The 20,412-nt window shown below is 47.4% G+C and overlaps 1 protein-coding gene across 1 annotated transcript in view; it reads left to right on the top strand.

The window, feature by feature from the left end:
- LOC135810260 (leucine-rich repeat-containing protein 15-like) overlaps positions 1–20,412 on the top strand; it is a 342,979-nt gene that overhangs the window by 47,869 nt on the left and 274,698 nt on the right. Inside the window, exons 7-8 of the mRNA XM_065323740.1 lie at positions 3,581–3,652; positions 15,678–15,749. Coding sequence (XP_065179812.1) covers positions 3,581–3,652; positions 15,678–15,749 — 144 coding nt within the window. The remainder of the gene's footprint in view (positions 1–3,580; positions 3,653–15,677; positions 15,750–20,412) is intronic.

The raw sequence follows: 20,412 nt of genomic DNA, 5'->3' as shown, positions 1-20,412 counted from the left end.
CAATGTAGTCGTTTCGTTCGTCTTGGTCTCTTGTCTCGTCGTCTATAATAAATGTCGTTCCCCCAACCTACCTGTTCCCGTTGTAATGTGTGGATAATGTGTCGTCAGTCGTCCTGTTTCGAACTCAACATTGGCGCCCGATTATTGATCGACCCACGGCCCTGAGATCATCCCATGCCCAGTCGTCCTCAACCGCCATTCGTCTCGTCTATGTCAACCTCGTCTCGTCCATGTCAGTCTCGTCTCTCCTACGCCAACCTCGTCTCATCTCTATCAACCTCGTCTCTCCTACGCCAACATCGTCTAGTCTCGTTCAAGCCATGCAGGTCAGCTACCTTTCTCTCTTTCCTTTTTTTGTATGCTTCTTCGTCAAATTTATTTTCGTGAATTTTTTTGTAGTGTGTGCGCGCGCGTGTGTTAGTAAAACATTACCAAGTTAGGGGTCCGATCATGGTGAGCCACGCTCTAATTTTTGGATGTTTAGCAAAAGTGTAACTAGGCTGTATTAGCCGTGCAAAATACTAGTAATTCATGTTCCTCGTCAAACTCCAATAGTTATTACACACTATAAGTAGTACAGGAATGATCTGTAGTGCATTTAGTACACACTTTCGTGAGATCCGTGCGCGCGTGCAGTATGTGTGTGTGTTTTTTTTCTCCTCCAGTCATTTTAAGAAAAATATTTCCTCTTTTTTTCTCTCCGCGAGGACGCGGGATTTTGTTTCATGGAGGGGTGGTATGTTAGGTACCTCCTCCCGTACCTTTTCTAGCTGGCCTGCATGCACTTATGTACTCACCTTTTATCTCCTTTTGTTCCGTTGGCCTGGGTAGCTACTTGCGCGCCCATATTTGCCATAGCTACCCAGGCCCTTTATCTTGCCGTTCAGATTTGATCTCTTCCTCTCTCTTTTCTCACTCTTCAATGTAGTCGTTTCGTTCGTCTTGGTCTCTTGTCTAGTCTATAATAAATGTCGTTCCCCCAACCTACCTGTTCCCGTTGTAATGTCTGGATAATGTGTCGTCAGTCGTCCTGTTTCGAACTCAACAGCACGCACTTCTGTTATTTCTGCTCCATTTCTTCATGTATCTAACAAAAAAGGGGGTTGCCAACATAACAAAATGTTAACTAAACGAACCATAAAAAAACTGGTTTTTTGTACCTTTTTCTAACGCCATGATCCAACAAAGACTATGAGTCCCTGGGGAAGTCCCCGTTTAGGCTGCAACCACACAAGGTACAAAATCACGTACAAACTGCATTACAGTAGAAATCGTCATGCCGACGCGTGCGAAATGCAAAATGCGCTTTGTAGGTTTTCAGCAACTGGCGCACCCCTGTAGAAAGCCACGTTTGTCGTTTTCGTCGTTTTCGCGCTCCATCTCCTGTGTACAACTTTGTTTTTGTACCTGGTCGTCGTACATAGCATCAGCATCAGCATTGTTTTTGAATTTCCAGGTCTTTTTCAGCGCATGGCACACGCTTTGGTACGACAACGTCACGTGCTGTTCGCGTGAAAACGTCATCTATGCAGACCGAAAAGTGTAGTGTGGTTGCGTACCGACTTGTACTGAGATATGCATGAAAATTTGTACTGTGATTTTTACACTACAGAACAACAAGGACAATCAAGGCTTGTTTGCTGCTACTTTAAGTTTCATGCTTACGCAATCATCAGGCAACATGAAGATCGGGTGCCGACCATGCCGGTATATATGCCAGGAGAGGGTGGTATAAAAAGCTGTGTGAGACTGTGGGGGCTAGCGCAGTAGCGGTGATGTTTTAGGCAGGGGGCTGTGTGCAGAGTGTGTGGTTGTTGAAGGCAGGGGCTAGCAGTGCAGTGTGAGCGCGAAGTGTGTGGCTGGTGTGGGCAGGAGGTGGTGAACAATGCGTGTGGATGATGTAGGCAGGAGGCTGTAGAGCTAGAAGTGTGATAATAGCGCAATGTAAAGGGATATGTCTGGTGTGGGCAGGGTGTTATGAGCAAGGTGTGTGAACGTGAATGGTGTGGGCAGGAGGCTGTGGAGACATGTTTAGGTGACACCGTGGTTTTTTAGGAGATACTTGTTCTCGTGTCGGCACTTGGACACCATTTCGGAGCGCTTGTTGAGGCTGGACGGTGACCCTAGCGTGTTCAGGATGTGATACTTTTCTCTGGTACAGAGGGAACACCGCTTCGTGATGTTGGAGTATGCCCGGGCGCGATCTTTTATCCTCCATTCGACTTCGTATTGGGCGTTGGATTTCTTCAGCTTCCAGATGTAGTTGGAAAACTCAGTGCAGCTGGAGTACTTCTCGTATCTTGTTGTAGTCATGTGGTTGGCATGGCGTGACTTGAATGGTGGCGCCGACATACCGGTGTATTCCTTTTTGGTGGGGCCTGACGTTATGGATGCCACATATATCAGCTCCGTCGTTTGGCATTCACCGTTGAGTGGACAAGATGGCTTGTCTCGGCAGTTGCAGGGCTTTTCCGGTTTTTTCGTTTGCGGGCAGAGGACCGCTTTGTTGTGGCTTTTGATGCGTGCAGCCATATTTGGCATGCAACTGTAGCTTATCTTGATGGTGTTTTTTGTGAATATTTTTCCGAGCTTCGACTGCGGGGGGAAGTGCTTCTTAATGAGCGCGAGGAATCTTCCACCGATGTTTGTTTTCACATTACGGCTGTAGGGCGGGTTGTACCAAATCACCTTCCTCTTCCTTTTCTTCTTTTTGCTTGTTTTCTGTTTGAACTCTAGCGTGCTAGGGTGGCCGCTGGCGTTGAGGGCCTCCGCGTAGATGGGGATAGCATCACGGAACACCGCCTCTGAGCAGGAGATGCTTGCCAGTCGGTTGTTAATTCCAGCTGGGATGTTCTTAAGGACTTGCGGTGGGTGATTGGAGTTGACGTTGACATACAGTGGGGTGTCGTTGGGTTTTCGGTACGGTTGGTAGGTTCCTGTGGAGAGGCTCATTGTGATGTCTAGGTAGTTAACAGCGTTCAGGTTGACGTCTATCGTGATTTTTAGCCCCAGCGTCTTGAAGGTGTCGATGACAGCTTTCCGTACTTTGTCCGCACTGTGGCCAGTGGCGTTACGGAGGACGGCAAGCCCGTCGTCTCTGTAGAGGCCTACCGAGCCGCTACTGAAGTGCTGTTCGAGTTTACCCAGGAGGAAGGCGCCGACGATTGTGATTTTTACGTAGTGTGGTTGCGGCCGTAGGTATACTGTTTAACGTCATATTCAGTTCTCACGCAATTTGTACAATTCAAGCCAGTATATTTTTCATGCTTGGGTGGTTAGTTATTTTTCTGCAGTGTCAAAGTAACTTTGCAAATTGCGTTTTCTTAGCTTTGCAACAAACCTCATGCTTGACAATAGAAGAAAAATGACGGAGACTATATGTTACACAGGTGTATGTGAAGTGTGCAACCTAACCCAGTTGCATATGAATCATGTTGTGGTTAGGAGTCTAGGTTATTCCTGAAAACAGGGTCATGATTCGGCCTTATAGATTAGAACCACTACAGTCTAGACTCAGTGTTTTGTGCACTACCCGGAACTATGCAAGAACAACATTGTCTTTGTGCTTTGTCGTTTGTAGACATTTGCACGATAATCAGATTCAGAATTTAAGTGACGGTGTGTTCTCTGGTCTACCAAACCTCCGAACACTGTAAGTATTATCAACTGCACAGCCTCCTTTTGACTGATTTAGTTCACTTGTGAAGCCTACGTACGATCAACTGCACCACTGAACGCAGAGAATAGTAATTATACCTGTGTGTTTAAAGAGTACTGCTGAATACGTGATAAACAAACCTATAATATCTGTGAGTATTATTATCTGCTGCACTGGATAGAAGGGAACAGTTGTAGACGCTTTGTGTAAAGCGCTTGTTGCATATCGTTTTTATTTGAAAGAAAGACTTTTCTTTTCGACTCTCTCGTACACACCACAAAAACAACAATAGAACTGCATGGTCGCAGAAACAGCTGCTCCAATTCTTGCACCGCATGTGTATTAACATAACTATGCCGCAGGCATAGACAAGCATTTAAACATAATTATGGCAGCCTGGTACACATCGCTTTAGCATAACAAAAAGAAAACAACGCAAGACAGTAAGCGATCCAAGCCATGGTACGCTGGATACATGAACTTCCGATAGAATTACGTTCACCGCGGCTCAGTGCACTGATTAATGGGAATTGCCGCCAGCGACAATAGTGGAAATGCTGAATAACCCCAAATGGGCCAGTCTAAAGCTAATGTGCTACCTCAATACAGACTTATCTGAAATTGGCCTCACGCACACACACACACGCACACACACACAACCACACGCGCGCGTGCGCACGAAAACATGCTCGCCACCTACACGCACTACTGCTTATTCAGCCAATAAATCCGTATGCACATACATATCTAGCAATGAATATCCAATTGGGTGGGCGGGTGGGATTTGCAACTGTACAGCAGCAGTGCAAGAACAAAAAGAACACTGTCTTAACAAGAAATGAGGCATTTCATGGCTCAATTTTGTTGTGGTCCTTTGGTTTATTTTGTTTTGTTTTGCGCTCTCCTTTTCCCCAGTTGGACTATTTGGTTTCACATGCAGTTTGTGCATGCACCATGGAACGGTTACGTCATTGTCATGCGTTTTGTGTTGTTTTGTTGACGCGCATGCTCATGTGCTGCCATGATGTTTGTCTTTTTCTTCAGTTTCCAGTTTACCTTGTTGTGTCCGTTGTTCTTGTTTGTCCGTTGCCCGTCTTCGTCTTGTCGAATAATTAAAAAACTTTAGTTCAGTTTTGTTGTTGTGTATGGCGGGTCGGATAGGCAGGGAGGCTGGGCGCCTGACGCCTGGACAATATGTGCGGGAGCACAAAAGTGCTTTATCATTCTAGTGACCCGTCAACGTCTCACAGCTCGTCTTCTTTATCCCAAATCCCATTGCTACATCACTGCTTGTGTCTATCATTATCTGCGCAATACAACCGGCTTGGACAATCGACTCGTCATGATGCTCCTCTCAGTTACAACCCCTGTGATTCTACATAGTGTCATAGTTCCTTCTGTACACTAGTAGGGGTAAGCGGATTATGCTCGGTAAATGACCAGATTATGCTCTAGCGGATGCTCGCAGGATGCTCGGGAAAACAGCCAATTACGCTTTTACGTGCTTCACCAAAAATACCAAAAACAAAACAGAATGATGACAATAATGAAAAAAGTACTCAGAAGAAAAAAAGGATTCAGCCCAAAAATTATATAAAATAAAATAAATTATTCTACATCATACACCTACAGGAAATATTTATTCTGTATTGATTTGAAAAAAGCCTTCGATACGGTGAAGCATCAGCAGCTTCTTCTTGCTCTTGCAGCTGTTGGTATTTCGGGAGCGGCCCTGGTCTGGTCCCGATCGTACCTTTGTGACAGACGCTCCCGGTGTTTGCCAGCAGATGTACACCAGCTGAGGCCGTCGCTACCGTCACTGATTCGTTTAATACGAGAACACTGTAACTTTGATGATTTCTAAGTCTTCTCAACCCCTCTCAACTCCAATCGTTTTTAACCAACAGCCTCTGACTCAAGTGTCTAGCACGAGAATCCTGGGAGTCATTGCAGACAGTGATGTTTCTTGGTCTGGTCACATAGACTTTGTCGTTAGGAAGACTTGCACAAAGGTTGGCGCTCTTCGATGGTGTTTTCGGAAACTATGTTTGAAGGCAAGACGACAGTTTATCCTCTCTGTTATCCTGCCTGACTTACTATACTGCTGCTCTTGCTTTGCAATGAAGCTATCCGCCAAGGACCGACAGCTCTGTATGCGCTGTTTGTGGCACGAAACTACAAGATGACGTCATGCCGCTGTTAACTAGATTGTCGATTTATCCGTTTGAACATTACCTTATTCGTAGCATTGCTAAATTTATCCATGTTAATCATGTTGTTTTCCCTCTCCCAAATTTTACGGACCTTTTCCCTCTAGTTTCAACCGGCCCTAGGACAACAAGAAGCTCTTTTAACCCTTTGAAGCCCAAGGACGAGTATACTCGTCCCTAGTGATTTCCCAAGGACGAGTATACTCGTCCAAACGCGCACTGTGTACGCATATTGGAATGAAGCCAGCATAATTATAATTCAAATATTCTGAAGAAAATGAATACAAATCATTCATATTATGGACAAAATGCGTTCAGAAATGCCTTTATGGATGAATATGGAATGGTTGAGGCGTTTGCAACATTCCCCCATGGATGAACACTATCATTACGGTTGCAGGGGACACACCCCAACGTGCGCGCTGCATGAGTAGCGTGATACTCGCCGAGCGCTTTTGCTGTTGCCTAGAAACGCGTTTCTGTCTTTCCTGGGCCTCCAAATGCATGTTGGGTGGCCCTGCGCATGACTGCACGTTGTCATAGCAACCTTGGAAGCTCAATCCGGTTACCAAGCTAGGAATCAGACCAGGCTGCCGAATAGCCCCAAATTCTGCGTTGGTCAGCCGAATGACCTTAGTGTGGTATTCAAGCGCTTCAGCTACATGTACGTAGTTCAAATGCGTGCCATTCGTATGTTTGTTTTCCCTTAGTGACACTGATAAGGGTTTGAATCGCATGTAGTCGGCAAAAGCAATGGGTGGCATGATGCCATAGGTGGGAGCTATAGCCCAGCAACTGAGTGGTGCAGATAACTTATGAGTATCAGAGGCGTGCGTGCTCAGTCAGTGCTAGAACGTGAGTGCATACGTCCGCGAATGGGCGTACCAGTGTGTGCGCAGCGTGTGTACCTGCATGCATGCTTGCGCGGTATCAGACTGCGGGTGCGCGTACGCGTGCATGCATGTGTGTATGCGTGCGTGTGTGTGTGTGCGTGCGTGTGTATGTGTCTGCGGGTGCGTGTATGTGGGTGTAGCTGTGCGCGCCTGCGGACGGTGAACAGTTACTTTCCACAGCGAACATAGTTCTTGTAGCAGGCACTTCGCCATCTGCCGAGTTTCATGATCTCGGATTCAGTGAAGCCGCTCATTGCTCCTGTGGTTGCGGCTCCGGCTCTGAGGCCGTGCAGTGAATACTGGATCGGTGGGTACCCTGCGCTGCTCAGGAGCTGACGGATTAGAGGTGTGAGTCTTTGTGCAGTTAGGAACTTGCCACAGCTGTCAACGAACAGTGGTCTATTGGGCAGGTTGGGGCATCTGGAGAGATAGGTATACATGGCTCTGACCGGACAAACCGTTGAGTTGGTGGTTGTGAGCCGGACGGAGGACCCTTGCTGAGTTGGTCGGTCTTGGACTTCTTGATTGTGACCTGTATTGCCTGCGGCGTGACGGAGAGGTCTTCTGTTCGGAGGCCACCATCTGACATGGTTGTGGCGGTTGTGGAAGTGTGCTCACTTGCCCGGAGACAGGCAAAGAAGCCCAGGCAAATAGCTGCCCATACCATGGCTCGGTCGGTCGCGTTGAGGTTAGACCGTATCAGGGCATTGTGCATAGCTGCCCTGTGGGGCAGGAGGATTGGCTTACTGGCGTTTTTAGTTCGGTTGGCCTGTGCACGTGCCACTCCTTGAACTGTGAGGTCCACTCTTCGCGACGAGAGATCTTTGCCGTTTTCTTTGGCAATTGCCCGGATCGCCGACACATACAAGCGGACGGTTGACGCGGCATGTTGACGCGCCAGGTAGGCTACAAACACCAGCATGATGGTGTCTGTAATCGCCTTGGTGCCAACTAGTTGGCAGAATTGGTGCAGTCGTTTCCAGGCTGTCGCGTATGTGGCACGTGTGGACGCTGACAGGCCTAGCCACTGGTAGGCCTGACCCTCCACCATCAGAGGGAGTAGGTGCTCTCGGGCACCGGAGATGGCGTTTCTTGTGCTGTGGGTGCCAGTCGGCGAAATCGGGCCATCTGAAACCGAGACAGAGAGTCAGCAATCGCATTGTCAGTGCCGGGGATGTGGGAGACTATGACGTGAAAGTTGTGTCGGGCAGCAATGGCAAACAAAGTGCGTACAAGCGCCATAAAGTCGGGCGGGGTGGCACTTTGTGCGTGAGCGGAGCCAGATGTCGCATACGCTACGGTTGTCGCAGTGGAAGCGGATGCGCTTCAGATGCAGCTGCGGTGCCCATGTGGATGCTGCGGCCACGATGGCAAAGAGCTCCATCCACGCGATGGATCTCTGGGATTGGTGCCTCTGCCACCGGTGTTGGAGCCACTGGCCGGCGAAGAAAGCACCATAGCCAATGGCTCTACATGCGTCCGTGTAGAGGTCCATATCAGCGGCGGCTGACCACGTGGGTTCCAGGAAGAAGGCGACGCCACTCCAGGCAGGGAGGAAGTCAAGCCACCACTGGATGTCTGCTTTGGCGTCTTCTGTGATTCTGATGTAATCATTTGGATTCGGGACCGTCGTGCTGAGATCAATGAGGCGGCGCAGAAACATGCGGCCCGCAGGGACCGCCTTGCAGACAAAGCTGAGGTGACCTATCAGGGACAACAATTCAGACTTGCGGGCGGTAGGGCGGGTATGTTGCCAAGCCTTGAGGGCAATGAGAAGGTCTTCTAACTTGTCGGATGGTAGGCGGATTTCGAAGCGCTCTGTGTCCAGCATGACACCGAGGAATGTCAGGGTTGTACTAGGGCCTTCCACCTTTTTCGGATTGACCGGGAAGCCCAAGTCGTGGCAGGCTACCAGGGCACGGTCAAGCTGGTGCTGCGCGCCGATAGAGTCCGTCGCTCCACCAAGGTAGTCGTCTAAGTAGTGGATGACTGGGGCTACGTCGAAGTTGCGACATGACCCACTGGAGGGCATCTGCGACTTTGTTAAACAGCGACGGTGATGAGCGAAGGCCGAAGGGTAGGCATTTGTCTACGTAATATTGCCCGCGCCAGAACAGGCATAATAGTTCCCAGTCCTATTTCCGTACTGGACAAATGCGAAATGCGTCTTGGAGGTCGACCTTCCACAGATGGCAGCCGCGGCCGAGGGACCGTGCGAGATTTACGCCGTCGTCGACGGAACAGTACTGTACAGAGAATTTGTCGACAAGGATACCATCGTTCACTGAGTGGCCCTGTGGTGCTGACAGATGCATAATCAAGCGCCATTTTTGCACCGACCGTGACTTCTTGGGTACCACATCCAAACCGGAGACCTGTATAAGTGGGAAGGGGGGCTCTTGGTAGGGACCGGCCATGCGACCTGCGGCAATTTCACGACCGATGGCAGCATCGACAATGTCCGGGTGCTCAATCGCTGATTTGAGATTACGAGAGACTCGGAAGGTACGGGGACCAGCAAACCCAACATCGAACCCATAAGACAAAGAATGTATTACGAATGAGGCAAAAGCCGGATCAGGATGCTTACACAAAGCGTCATGCAGGTAAGGAACGCTTATGGGGGTTACAGGCGTGTGCAAACGGATTGGCTCGTGAGCGAGGGTGCGTGTAGGAGAGATGTGAGCAGCCGGTAAGAGTGTGTGAGTGCTATTGGCCTGGGTGAGTGTAGAGTTATTGGTGAGTGACTGGAGTGACCGAGTCTCCAAGCTGGGCCACTGCGAGCTATTGGTCGCGGCTGGTGGCGGCTGGTTTTCCTGGGCATGACTTGGTGGGGTGGCTGCCAAAGCATGTGCTGCACTGGTGGCCGTAGCGACAGGCTGCGCGTTGGCAGCGGCCTTGGTCGTCAGGCGAAATTACTGGTCAGTCGGCGACACGCATTTTTCACAAAAATTTGCGTTTCTCCTGCTGGGAGAGTATGCGTGTACTCGAGTCTCATCCTGAGCACATTTTTTCTTCTTTTTTTCAGCTCCAGTATAGCTGTATTTTTCATTGCAAAGCCGTCCTCAATTGTTGTGTTCGTTGTTCAAACGAAGTGGACATTCAATCATGAAGGCAGAGGACATCGGAGGATGATTGGAGTTTCTCGTGGCATAGGACGGCCACACAGAGACACTTTGGGATTTTCTGAATATAAAATACCGTACGCACGATGCTGAGATCAATTTGTGCGATATCAAATTGTTTGTGATCTACCACATCGAGCAGAACGGGATCCAAACACAAGCTTACCGACGGTTAGGCTGCCGACCTGACTGGACAAATGATCCCTGGCTTCACCAGACGCCAGAAGTCGGACACCATGTCCTTTGCCGCGACGTCCATCTCCAAAAAGAACTCCATCTTCGTCGTGAAAAGGCTTGAAATACTCAATATTCAACCGAGATTCGCGGTCTCACCCTTTCTCAGATCGAATCATTTTTTGTTGTAGCAGTTGCAGGGCAGATCCCCGCCACTACTTCAACAGAAGATGGCTCCAAAGCATGCCTGGAGCAAGCCATATCGAGGTTGCAAGCCACTCCTCTCAGCACTTTTTTTGAAGAAATTCGAAATTTCAATGGTGGAAAATATACTATGAAGAGAATTTCAAAAAGTGTGTTTCGCGGAGCGACCGCTCAACCTACGTCATTCAAACTTTGCAGGATGGTCCAGACATACATGCTAGGCATGGAACCACAGAAGATGATATCATAGCTGACACACAGAGTCACACACACAGCAGATTCGTGTGCACAAATACTAAATTAGTGGACGTCGTCATCTTCTTCCCGCTGATCTCAAATGTACTATGACGTGCTATTTCGCCTGACGTGTAGTCGCGGCAGACAGCTGGGGCGTTTGGCTGAGCGGTAGCCCCTGACCGCTGTGCCGGAAAGGGGCGTTTGGCTGCGGGCCCTTCAGACAGTGAAGCTAGGCTACGGGCGCGGGGGCAGCGAACTGCTAAATAACCTTGCCGGTTGCAGTGACGGCAGGGAGGCAGGATGGAGTTTGTAAACCACTCCGACCAGAGTTCCGGATCTGACGTGGCAAGGCTAGATTTGCTGCGTGCAGCTCTTGCACGGAACGACATGTCGAAGCCGGACCACGCACCGAATGTATAGCGTGCGGCCGCTTTCACGATTGTGCTTTGATACTTGAATAATTCCGGACCTCTGCCGGGGTCGTGGTGGAGGGCTACTTGGGCGAAGGCTGAGAACGCCTCCGACCACAATGTCAAGTCTACAACTTTCTTTAGACGGGATGACGACGACATGGCAGATGGCACAAGGGTGATGTGGTCCCCCGTCCCCTGCAGGCTGAACCCACTGTCCAGACCCATGCTCGTATCAAAAGCCAGCTCCCCCAGTACCCTACCAAAATCAACGTACTCACGTTTGATAATCTTGTCCGTGAGATGGTCGCTGAGGGCAGGCAATGGGATGGATGGTGGACGCTCTGGGGCGAGCAAATCGCCGTCCAGGAAGAGACTCTCCTGGTCTGGTCTTAGTGCTGAAGCCAGTGAAGGCTGGACATATTCATGCTCAGGCACCACAACATCACCGTCAGAGACTGGACCAGCCCGCTGTGCTGCTGTTGCTGCTGCTACTGTTGGCTGTGCATGTGGAGGTACCACCGGTAGACCCATCGATGTTGTCAATGACGTCATGCAGGACGCCACTGCATCTTGCACGGCTCGGGAGATCTCGGCAGATTGCTGCGACGTGAACGCAGGCGACGAGTCAGGCTGGGTCGCGGCCGCGGGGCTTTGAGTGGCCGGGGCTGACGCAGGACTAGCCCGCCGGAAGCGTGGTCTTTTTTGCGACCTGGCTCGTAGAATAGGGCTTGAAAGGGCTACGTCACAGCATAGCAACAATTTCAAAAATTCAAAAATTGGATCCACTTGGATCCAGTTTTTGTATTGATCCAAGCACATCTCAAGCCGTCTTACTCTCAGCAAGGTGATGTAACCAGTGAAACTGACTGATTTGGCTACTGGGGGCGGGGTTACAACTGGTGGCGAAGTAAAAGTCACCCCTGCATACGACATGAGTAGGTTGCTATGCACCCACATACTGAGTCAATAGCAAAGTCACACCTTAGTGGATCCAAAATAGAAATCTGATGTCAACTTAGTACTCCCTGGCCGTTTTGACGTCATCACTTTCAAGCCCTATTAGCTTTGTTTCTTGCCTGGGCCGACAAATGCTCATGCAGACGGCTCACCTGGGCTCTAAAATTGCCTGAGCAAGAAAGCCCCAGTTCTCGCAGTCGAGTTTCAACTCCGTCGACTTTGAGTTGGCGGAGATCGGAAAGTGATGGCACGGAGCTCATGGTGACGGCTCAGGATCTCCTACGACTGCAGAACTTTGGAAATTTCAAATCTCACCAAGAAATTGCAACAAGGAAGAAAGAAATTGCAAAACAGTTGGATGCACGCAGCAGCACAGCTAGCAAGAGAAAGAGCCGTGGATGGGTTTGTTCCTGTTTTTGATGGCTGTGGCCATCCGTTGGCCCAACGGTTTCGTGTGAGTACGGTGTTTGTTTGTGCTGCCAGCTCGCGCCCGGCGTTTGTTTGTGATGGCAGCTCGGGCCCGGTGCGCGAGTGAAACCGAACCGTGACAAAGGCTTTTGCTCTTTAGTGCTATTGACTGGCTTTTCATACGATGCCTATTGATGCCTAGAGACATGGTGTCTAGCCTTCCCCTGGTACACATTCACGGGGCTTTGTTGAAGTTCGTGCCGTGAACTGCCAAAGGGTTTGAATGGTGCTGGGGCGAGTGCGACATTACGGCGTCCCTGCAGCCGGCCTAATCGCGTTTGTCGCCACAACCGATTTTATAATTATGCCCTTAAAAGATTACTAATTGAATCCGTGAGTCATTCGCCCTTTGTGGATAATTCTCTAAAAACAATGACAGATTCTACTTGAAAAGCATTGAAATTTTCAGAACAAATAATCTACGTGGAGATAATAATTTTAATATAGCTATGAATAGGATCCATGTTTTCCTCGTGCCAGGCCACGAGTTCCCAATTAACTGTGGGTCGCAGCACGGCTGGAAAAAATCCTTCCGCTTTCAAGGAGGACTTGAACCTGGTACCCTCTGTTTCTCAATCATGGTCTTAGACCATCTCACTATGCCTGCCTGCCATGGATGCAGTGAATGGGATTTTTGGTCTTTGACCACATGTTGGTGAACTGATCTACTCACCTCCCACCGCTTTAGGAGCTGCATCTGCGCCTTGATCCTTGAAGGGTGGTGGCGTTCCTACGGATGCGGAAAACTCGGCCTCTGTATAGAGAAACCGAGTCTGACGCGAACCGTGAATTTATTTTTATTTTTATGAATAGGATGAAGGCCGCTGACATCAGGCAACTACGTTAATTGTTTGACATGTATTTACTGTGTACTTTTATAACAAAAATATTATCACTTGTATCTTGTTATTTCTAACACCTTTCTATTTACAGTATTTAACTTCAGTTTCTTTGGTTGTATCCTTAGTTCCGTATTTTTCCCACTGATGATAGGAACAAGAAAATCGATTATGGGTTTTCAATAATATTTTTGTTATCAAATACACAGTAAATACATGTCAAACAAGTAACGTAGTTGCGTGATGTCTGCGGCCTTCATACTATTCATAGCTATATTAAAATTTTCAGAACCTTCAACCTTATAGCACTGTTAGGTACCTCCTCCCGTACCTTTTCTAGCTGGCCTGCATGCACTTACGTACTCACCTTTTGTCTCATTTTGTTCCGTTGGCCTGGGTAGCTACTTGCGCGCCCATATTTGCCATAGCTACCCAGGCCCTTTATCTTGCCGTTCAGACTTGATCTCTTCCTCTCTCTTTTCTCACTCTTCAATGTAGTCGTTTCGTTCGTCTTGGTCTCTTGTCTCGTCGTCTATAATAAATGTCGTTCCCCCAACCTACCTGTTCCCGTTGTAATGTGTGGATAATGTGTCGTCAGTCGTCCTGTTTCGAACTCAACATTGGCGCCCGATTATTGATCGACCCACGGCCCTGAGATCATCCCATGCCCAGTCGTCCTCAACCGCCATTCGTCTCGTCTATGTCAACCTCGTCTCGTCCATGTCAGTCTCGTCTCTCCTACGCCAACCTCGTCTCGTCTCTATCAACCTCGTCTCTCCTACGCCAACATCGTCTAGTCTCGTTCAAGCCATGCAGGTCAGCTACCTTTCTCTCTTTCCTTTTTTTGTATGCTTCTTCGTCAAATTTATTTTCGTGAATTTTTTTGTAGTGTGTGCGCGCGCGTGTGTTAGTAAAACATTACCAAGTTAGGGGTCCGATCATGGTGAGCCACGCTCTAATTTTTGGATGTTTAGCAAAAGTGTAACTAGGCTGTATTAGCCGTGCAAAATACTAGTAATTCATGTTCCTCGTCAAACTCCAATAGTTATTACACACTATAAGTAGTACAGGAATGATCTGTAGTGCATTTAGTACACACTTTCGTGAGATCCGTGCGCGCGTGCAGTATGTGTGTGTGTTTTTTTTCTCCTCCAGTCATTTTAAGAAAAATATTTCCTCTTTTTTTCTCTCCGCGAGGACGCGGGATTTTGTTTCATGGAGGGGTGGTATGTTAGGTACCTCCTCCCGTACCTTTTCTAGCTGGCCTGCATGCACTTATGTACTCACCTTTTATCTCCTTTTGTTCCGTTGGCCTGGGTAGCTACTTGCGCGCCCATATTTGCCATAGCTACCCAGGCCCTTTATCTTGCCGTTCAGATTTGATCTCTTCCTCTCTCTTTTCTCACTCTTCAATGTAGTCGTTTCGTTCGTCTTGGTCTCTTGTCTAGTCTATAATAAATGTCGTTCCCCCAACCTACCTGTTCCCGTTGTAATGTCTGGATAATGTGTCGTCAGTCGTCCTGTTTCGAACTCAACAGCACGCACTTCTGTTATTTCTGCTCCATTTCTTCATGTATCTAACAAAAAAGGGGGTTGCCAACATAACAAAATGTTAACTAAACGAACCATAAAAAAACTGGTTTTTTGTACCTTTTTCTAACGCCATGATCCAACAAAGACTATGAGTCCCTGGGGAAGTCCCCGTTTAGGCTGCAACCACACTAGGTACAAAATCACGTACAAACTGCATTACAGTAGAAATCGTCATGCCGACGCGTGCGAAATGCAAAATGCGCTTTGTAGGTTTTCAGCAACTGGCGCACCCCTGTAGAAAGCCACGTTTGTCGTTTTCGTCGTTTTCGCGCTCCATCTCCTGTGTACAACTTTGTTTTTGTACCTGGTCGTCGTACATAGCATCAGCATCAGCATTGTTTTTGAATTTCCAGGTCTTTTTCAGCGCATGGCACACGCTTTGGTACGACAACGTCACGTGCTGTTCGCGTGAAAACGTCATCTATGCAGACCGAAAAGTGTAGTGTGGTTGCGTACCGACTTGTACTGAGATATGCATGAAAATTTGTACTGTGATTTTTACGTAGTGTGGTTGCGGCCGTAGGTATACTGTTTAACGTCATATTCAGTTCTCACGCAATTTGTACAATTCAAGCCAGTATATTTTTCATGCTTGGGTGGTTAGTTATTTTTCTGCAGTGTCAAAGTAATTTTTCAAATTGCGTTTTCTTAGCTTTGCAACAAACCTCATGCTTGACAATAGAAGAAAAATGACGGAAACTATAATGTTACAGTGGTGTATGTGAAGTGTGCAACCTAACCCAGTTGCATATGAATCATGTTGTGGTTAGGAGTCTAGGTTATACCTGAAAACAGGGTCATGATTCGGCCTTATAGATTAGAACCACTACAGTCTAGACTCAGTGTTTTGTGCACTACCCGGAACTATGCAAGAACAACATTGTCTTTGTGCTTTGTCGTTTGTAGACATTTGCACGATAATCAGATTCAGAATTTAAGTGACGGTGTGTTCTCTGTTCTACCAAACCTCCGAACACTGTAAGTATTATCAACTGCAAAGCCTCCTTTTGACTGATTTAGTTCACTTGTGAAGCCTACGTACGATCAACTGCACCACTGAACGCAGAGAATAGTAATTATACCTGTGTGTTTAAAGAGTACTGCTGAATACGTGATGAACAAACCTATAATATCTGTGAGTATTATTATCTGCTGCACTGGATAGAAGGGAACAGTTGTAGACGCTTTGTGTAAAGCGCTTGTTGCATATCGTTTTTATTTGAAAGAAAGACTTTTCTTTTCGACTCTCTCGTACACACCACAAAAACAACAATAGAACTGCAGGGTCGCAGAAACAGCTGCTCCAATTCTTGCACCGCATGTGTATTAATATAACCATGCCACAGGCATAGACAAGCATTTAAAGGGGCACTCCGGCTTCATTTTCGACGCCGAGTTTTCGATGCCAAGACGAAGGTAGGTGAAAGAGAAGACCCCTCGAACAAGAACGAGTCTCCAGAAGCGATCGAGTCGAGTAGGAAGACGACTTTTTGAATTTCGCCGAGCGAGCGCTGATGACGTAATGAGGGATTAGCTTGCCAGTGGAAATGCATCTGCGCACATACATTTCGCATACTTTTTGGCCAATTTTCAATCGAAGAGGAGGTTGTTTTCTATGTTCTCTCAACGTCGTGAGCGATCCCGTCTTCTATATCCTTCCAGGTACCCTGAAGGTCCTCCAGAGGAGAATTTATCTCCAGCAAAGCGTTGTTGATCCGCTAAATTCGTCTTGAGACATATTCAGTGATTATTCACCCAGTGCAGTGCTGATAAATGTAGAATGTTGAATCTGTGATAATTGTCGACGATGGAGAGAGAGGTTGATAGCCGCTGTCGCAGGGAAAGTGAAGCTGCTGGAAGTAACAACGGGGAGTTTGTTAGCATCACATGAGCATCCAGACTTCAAAGCAGCTTGACGGAATCGGGGAGTACTGACTATTTGTCTCGCCCTCAGTTTAGTGAATTTTATGACCAGAAATTATTCGATCAGGATCCCTTCTACAAGATGTGTAGTGTAGTACAGGTGATTTCTGAACTTGACGATATGGAGACGGACCAGTAGACCTACCAACAACGTGTACCTGCAGGAAATTCACCCAAGGCTATTGCTATCCTCTTCAGTGTCTGTTGTTTTTTAGTAAAAATATGTTCACTTCTCTCAACATACTCCTGCATGGCAGAAAGAAGGTGCGCTATGGAATTCAATGCCACAATATTCGCCCAGCTGTGGATGAAGCATGGTCAAGTCATGGCGGTACACATACTTGAAACAGATGAGAAATTGAAGTTCATTTGTGATGGGAAGTTTGACAGCCCCAGTGACCGAGTCAAGCGTTGTCTTTTGCCGTGGCACAAATTGCTGAAGAATCCGAGATGGTCTTGGAATTATGCACATGGATACTACCAGAAATAATGGTGGCATGAACCATTGTGGAATGGGACAGTTCACGGAGAATACTTGAATAGCTCAAGTATCTCTAGGTGATTGTAAATCCTGTTCTGGCTGATAGCTTCGGCCTGCTGCGCCCGTCCATGTACAATGATGGTAACATGCATTTCTGTTTTCTACATATTTGCTGGCTACTGTACTACTGTACTGTGGTATTACAGTTGCAGGTCCCTTTATATAGAAATATGTTCAACCCCCCCCCCTCCCCCTCCCACATTATAAATATGAACTAACAATTTCACTGTTGGACTCGCCGGCGGTTACAACATATAGAGAGCAAAGGATTAATTTATAGCAAAGAAAAGGACCAGGGGACTACAAGTTCCGCTATAATGTCCACGAACAATTTAACTGTATTTGAAATAATTTTGTTTGATACCCTGAGAACTCTGAAACTTTGCAGCACTGTGGATTATATGTGGATACATTTATGGAAGGAAAAGTGGAATATTATAAGTTTAACACATTGTTCAAATAATTATAGCACTGTTGAGATTGTGAGCACATTCCAATCAGCACTCTACATATTTATAAGCGGTGGCAATCGTTAGGAATAGGTCATGAGTTGTCAGAGTGCTCTAGTATATGAGAGAATGTTTTGTTTGTCTAATCGACGGCTCGTTTGAAGCCAGAGTTGTTTGAACTTGTTTCAGTCGACTTGATTCTAGACCGTAGTCGAAGGAGTACTATGAAGTATACACCAGACGTAGTCCGAAAGGTATCTCGTGAGAATTCTGTCGGTACACATCAGGTATCAGCTTGCAGAGATGGCTCCTCTCTGTTTCTTGAAAGCCTGTATAGTTGGACTGTGGCTCCAGCGATTCCCTTCTCAGAGCAGATACCATACCCAATACGGTCAATGCATATTGGACAGACCTGTGTGCACAACAGAAATAAAATAAAAAATAATAATTCACAGAAATAGTGGAGAGAAATCTCTCAGCTCATGAACACATCAGTGAAGTTTGAACTGCCGTTGTTTGTGGCCATCAGTATTAACCTATCGACTATAAGAATCATGAGCAAGAAAAACCTCGACCGTAAAATCCCGCCAGAGCGCCCCGTCTCTCCCATCCGCCCCTCCCTGACTTCTTGTCAGGGACGTGATTGATTGTATCCTCGTATGACTCTGTCGCAGTCTGTGATGCCGTACTGCACTGTAGACGTGTGCTCGACCCCGTTGGAAATGTACGCAACAGTGCCCACCCTCCTGACCAGGGATCGCAAAAACCCTGCGTTTTTCGGATCTGTTCTACTCCTGGCTCTTGACCTTTGGTCGGTGTACGAGATGCACGAACAGTTTTCGTAGGGTGAGTACTTTTTCATGTGGCACTGAATGCGGCAAGTAGGACTCGCCCATCTGCCCCTCCCCACCTGAAGCGTTGAGGAGGTAGGGGCGCTCTGGCGGGATTTTACGGTATAACTAAGGCTGGGGCCATGGAATTATAAAGCATCTAACTTAGGGAACTGCCGATTCTGGTCTGAGTTGCGTTCGAGGCATGGAATTCATGATGGCTATCGTATGTTGCATTGACCAGAGATCATATAAAACTTCCAAAATGCCACATTGAAACACGCACCACTTTCGAGTACTTTGGTATCCCCCACCAAATGGGCATTCGTTCCCGGGGTGGCAGGCGTCACCATTCGTTATGCCTGGATCAGATTTCATTGACCCCAACTGTCATGAAGAATCATTTTTACTTTGACTGGATTTCAGTACAAGTTGTAGAACTGCAGAATCAATTTTGTTGTATTTGGGCAACCATTTCTCTACATTTCTCTATTTGGCAACTTATGATAGAATGTTTTTATAAAATACATGTCCAAATTCCACATCTACCCAAAACGGAATACTTGATCACGTATTCAGTACTAAACGGAATGTTTAGAAACCGCCAGGGAATAGGAATGTGCTAACGAGAACTCCAGGCCAGAGTACTAGCATACGAACAAAACAAGATAAAAACTCACCAGTATACTTGTAGTAATTCATGTCGGTGTAATATTCACGATAAGCAACGAGGCACCCTCCGATTTGGTCAAGCTGCTTTGAAGTCTGGTTGTTCAGATGATACAAACGGGCTCCCCATTGTTACTTCCAGCAGCTTCACTCTCCCTGCGACAGCGGCTATCAGCCTCTCTCTCTCCATCGTCGACAATTATCACAGATTCAACATTCTACATTCATCAGCACTGAATATGTCTCGAGACGAATTTAGCGGGACAACAACGCTTTGCTGGAGATAAATTCTCCTCTGGAGGACCTTCAGGGTACCTGGAAGGGTATAAAAGACGGGATCGCTCACGACGTTGGGAGAACATAGCAAACAATAAACCGATGTGACAACACCATCACACGTCCTTTCGACTAAGACATCCAAAAACGACAATTTTCTGGATTCTTCGTGTTCACATGTGAAGCGCAGCGCAGGATGGACATCATTCAGTTCAGTTAGAAAGGCTTCACTGTCACGTCTTGATTCGAAATAGGTAAATGAGTCGTCCACAAATCGAACGTACAACTGAGGCCACTTTACTTTATTCATTCTCGACTCGCAATATCCAACGAAGACATTGGCTAGTGCCGGACCCAGCGGCGACCCCATTGCCACCCGTCCGTTTGCGTGTACATCACACGTCACCGAACGAAAACTCGACACCACTCGTAACCATCAACATCAAACGTCGAAACGCTGACTCACGTAACCAAGGGACATCGACGTCATCATCATTATGGTAGAGTGTCTGCGCACAGATATCGATCGTCTCGTCTAGTGGAACGTTTGTAAACAGGCTTACAACGTCGAAAGAACACATATGGGCTGTTTTTGGAATCGGATTTTCACGAAGGATTTCCACAAACTGGAAAGTGTCCTTGACATTATGCTTACAATAGTAGTCTACTACCGGCTGTATCATGCCGCACAGCCAATTTGATATGGCGTACTGGGGCGAGCCTATCATGGAGAGTATGGGTCGGAGCGGGCAGGATGGTTTGTGTATCTTCGGCAAGCCGTACATCCTAGGGCGCACCGAACCGATTGGCTTCATTCGAAAAAACTCCGATTCTGATATGTCTTTCGCATGTCGGAGGTTCTTACGATATGTCACTAGTTCTTTCTCCCTAACCAATGTTCTATCATGTGTTGAGACCGAACCGAGTTTCACAAATTTCGACCCGTCCACTAG

The sequence above is a fragment of the Sycon ciliatum genome, chromosome 2, assembly GCF_964019385.1.
Source record: "Sycon ciliatum chromosome 2, ocSycCili1.1, whole genome shotgun sequence".
NCBI classification, from domain to species: Eukaryota; Metazoa; Porifera; class Calcarea; order Leucosolenida; family Sycettidae; genus Sycon; species Sycon ciliatum.
The sequence above is the reverse complement of the archived record's forward strand: the minus strand, read 5'-3'. Positions and strand labels throughout refer to the sequence as shown.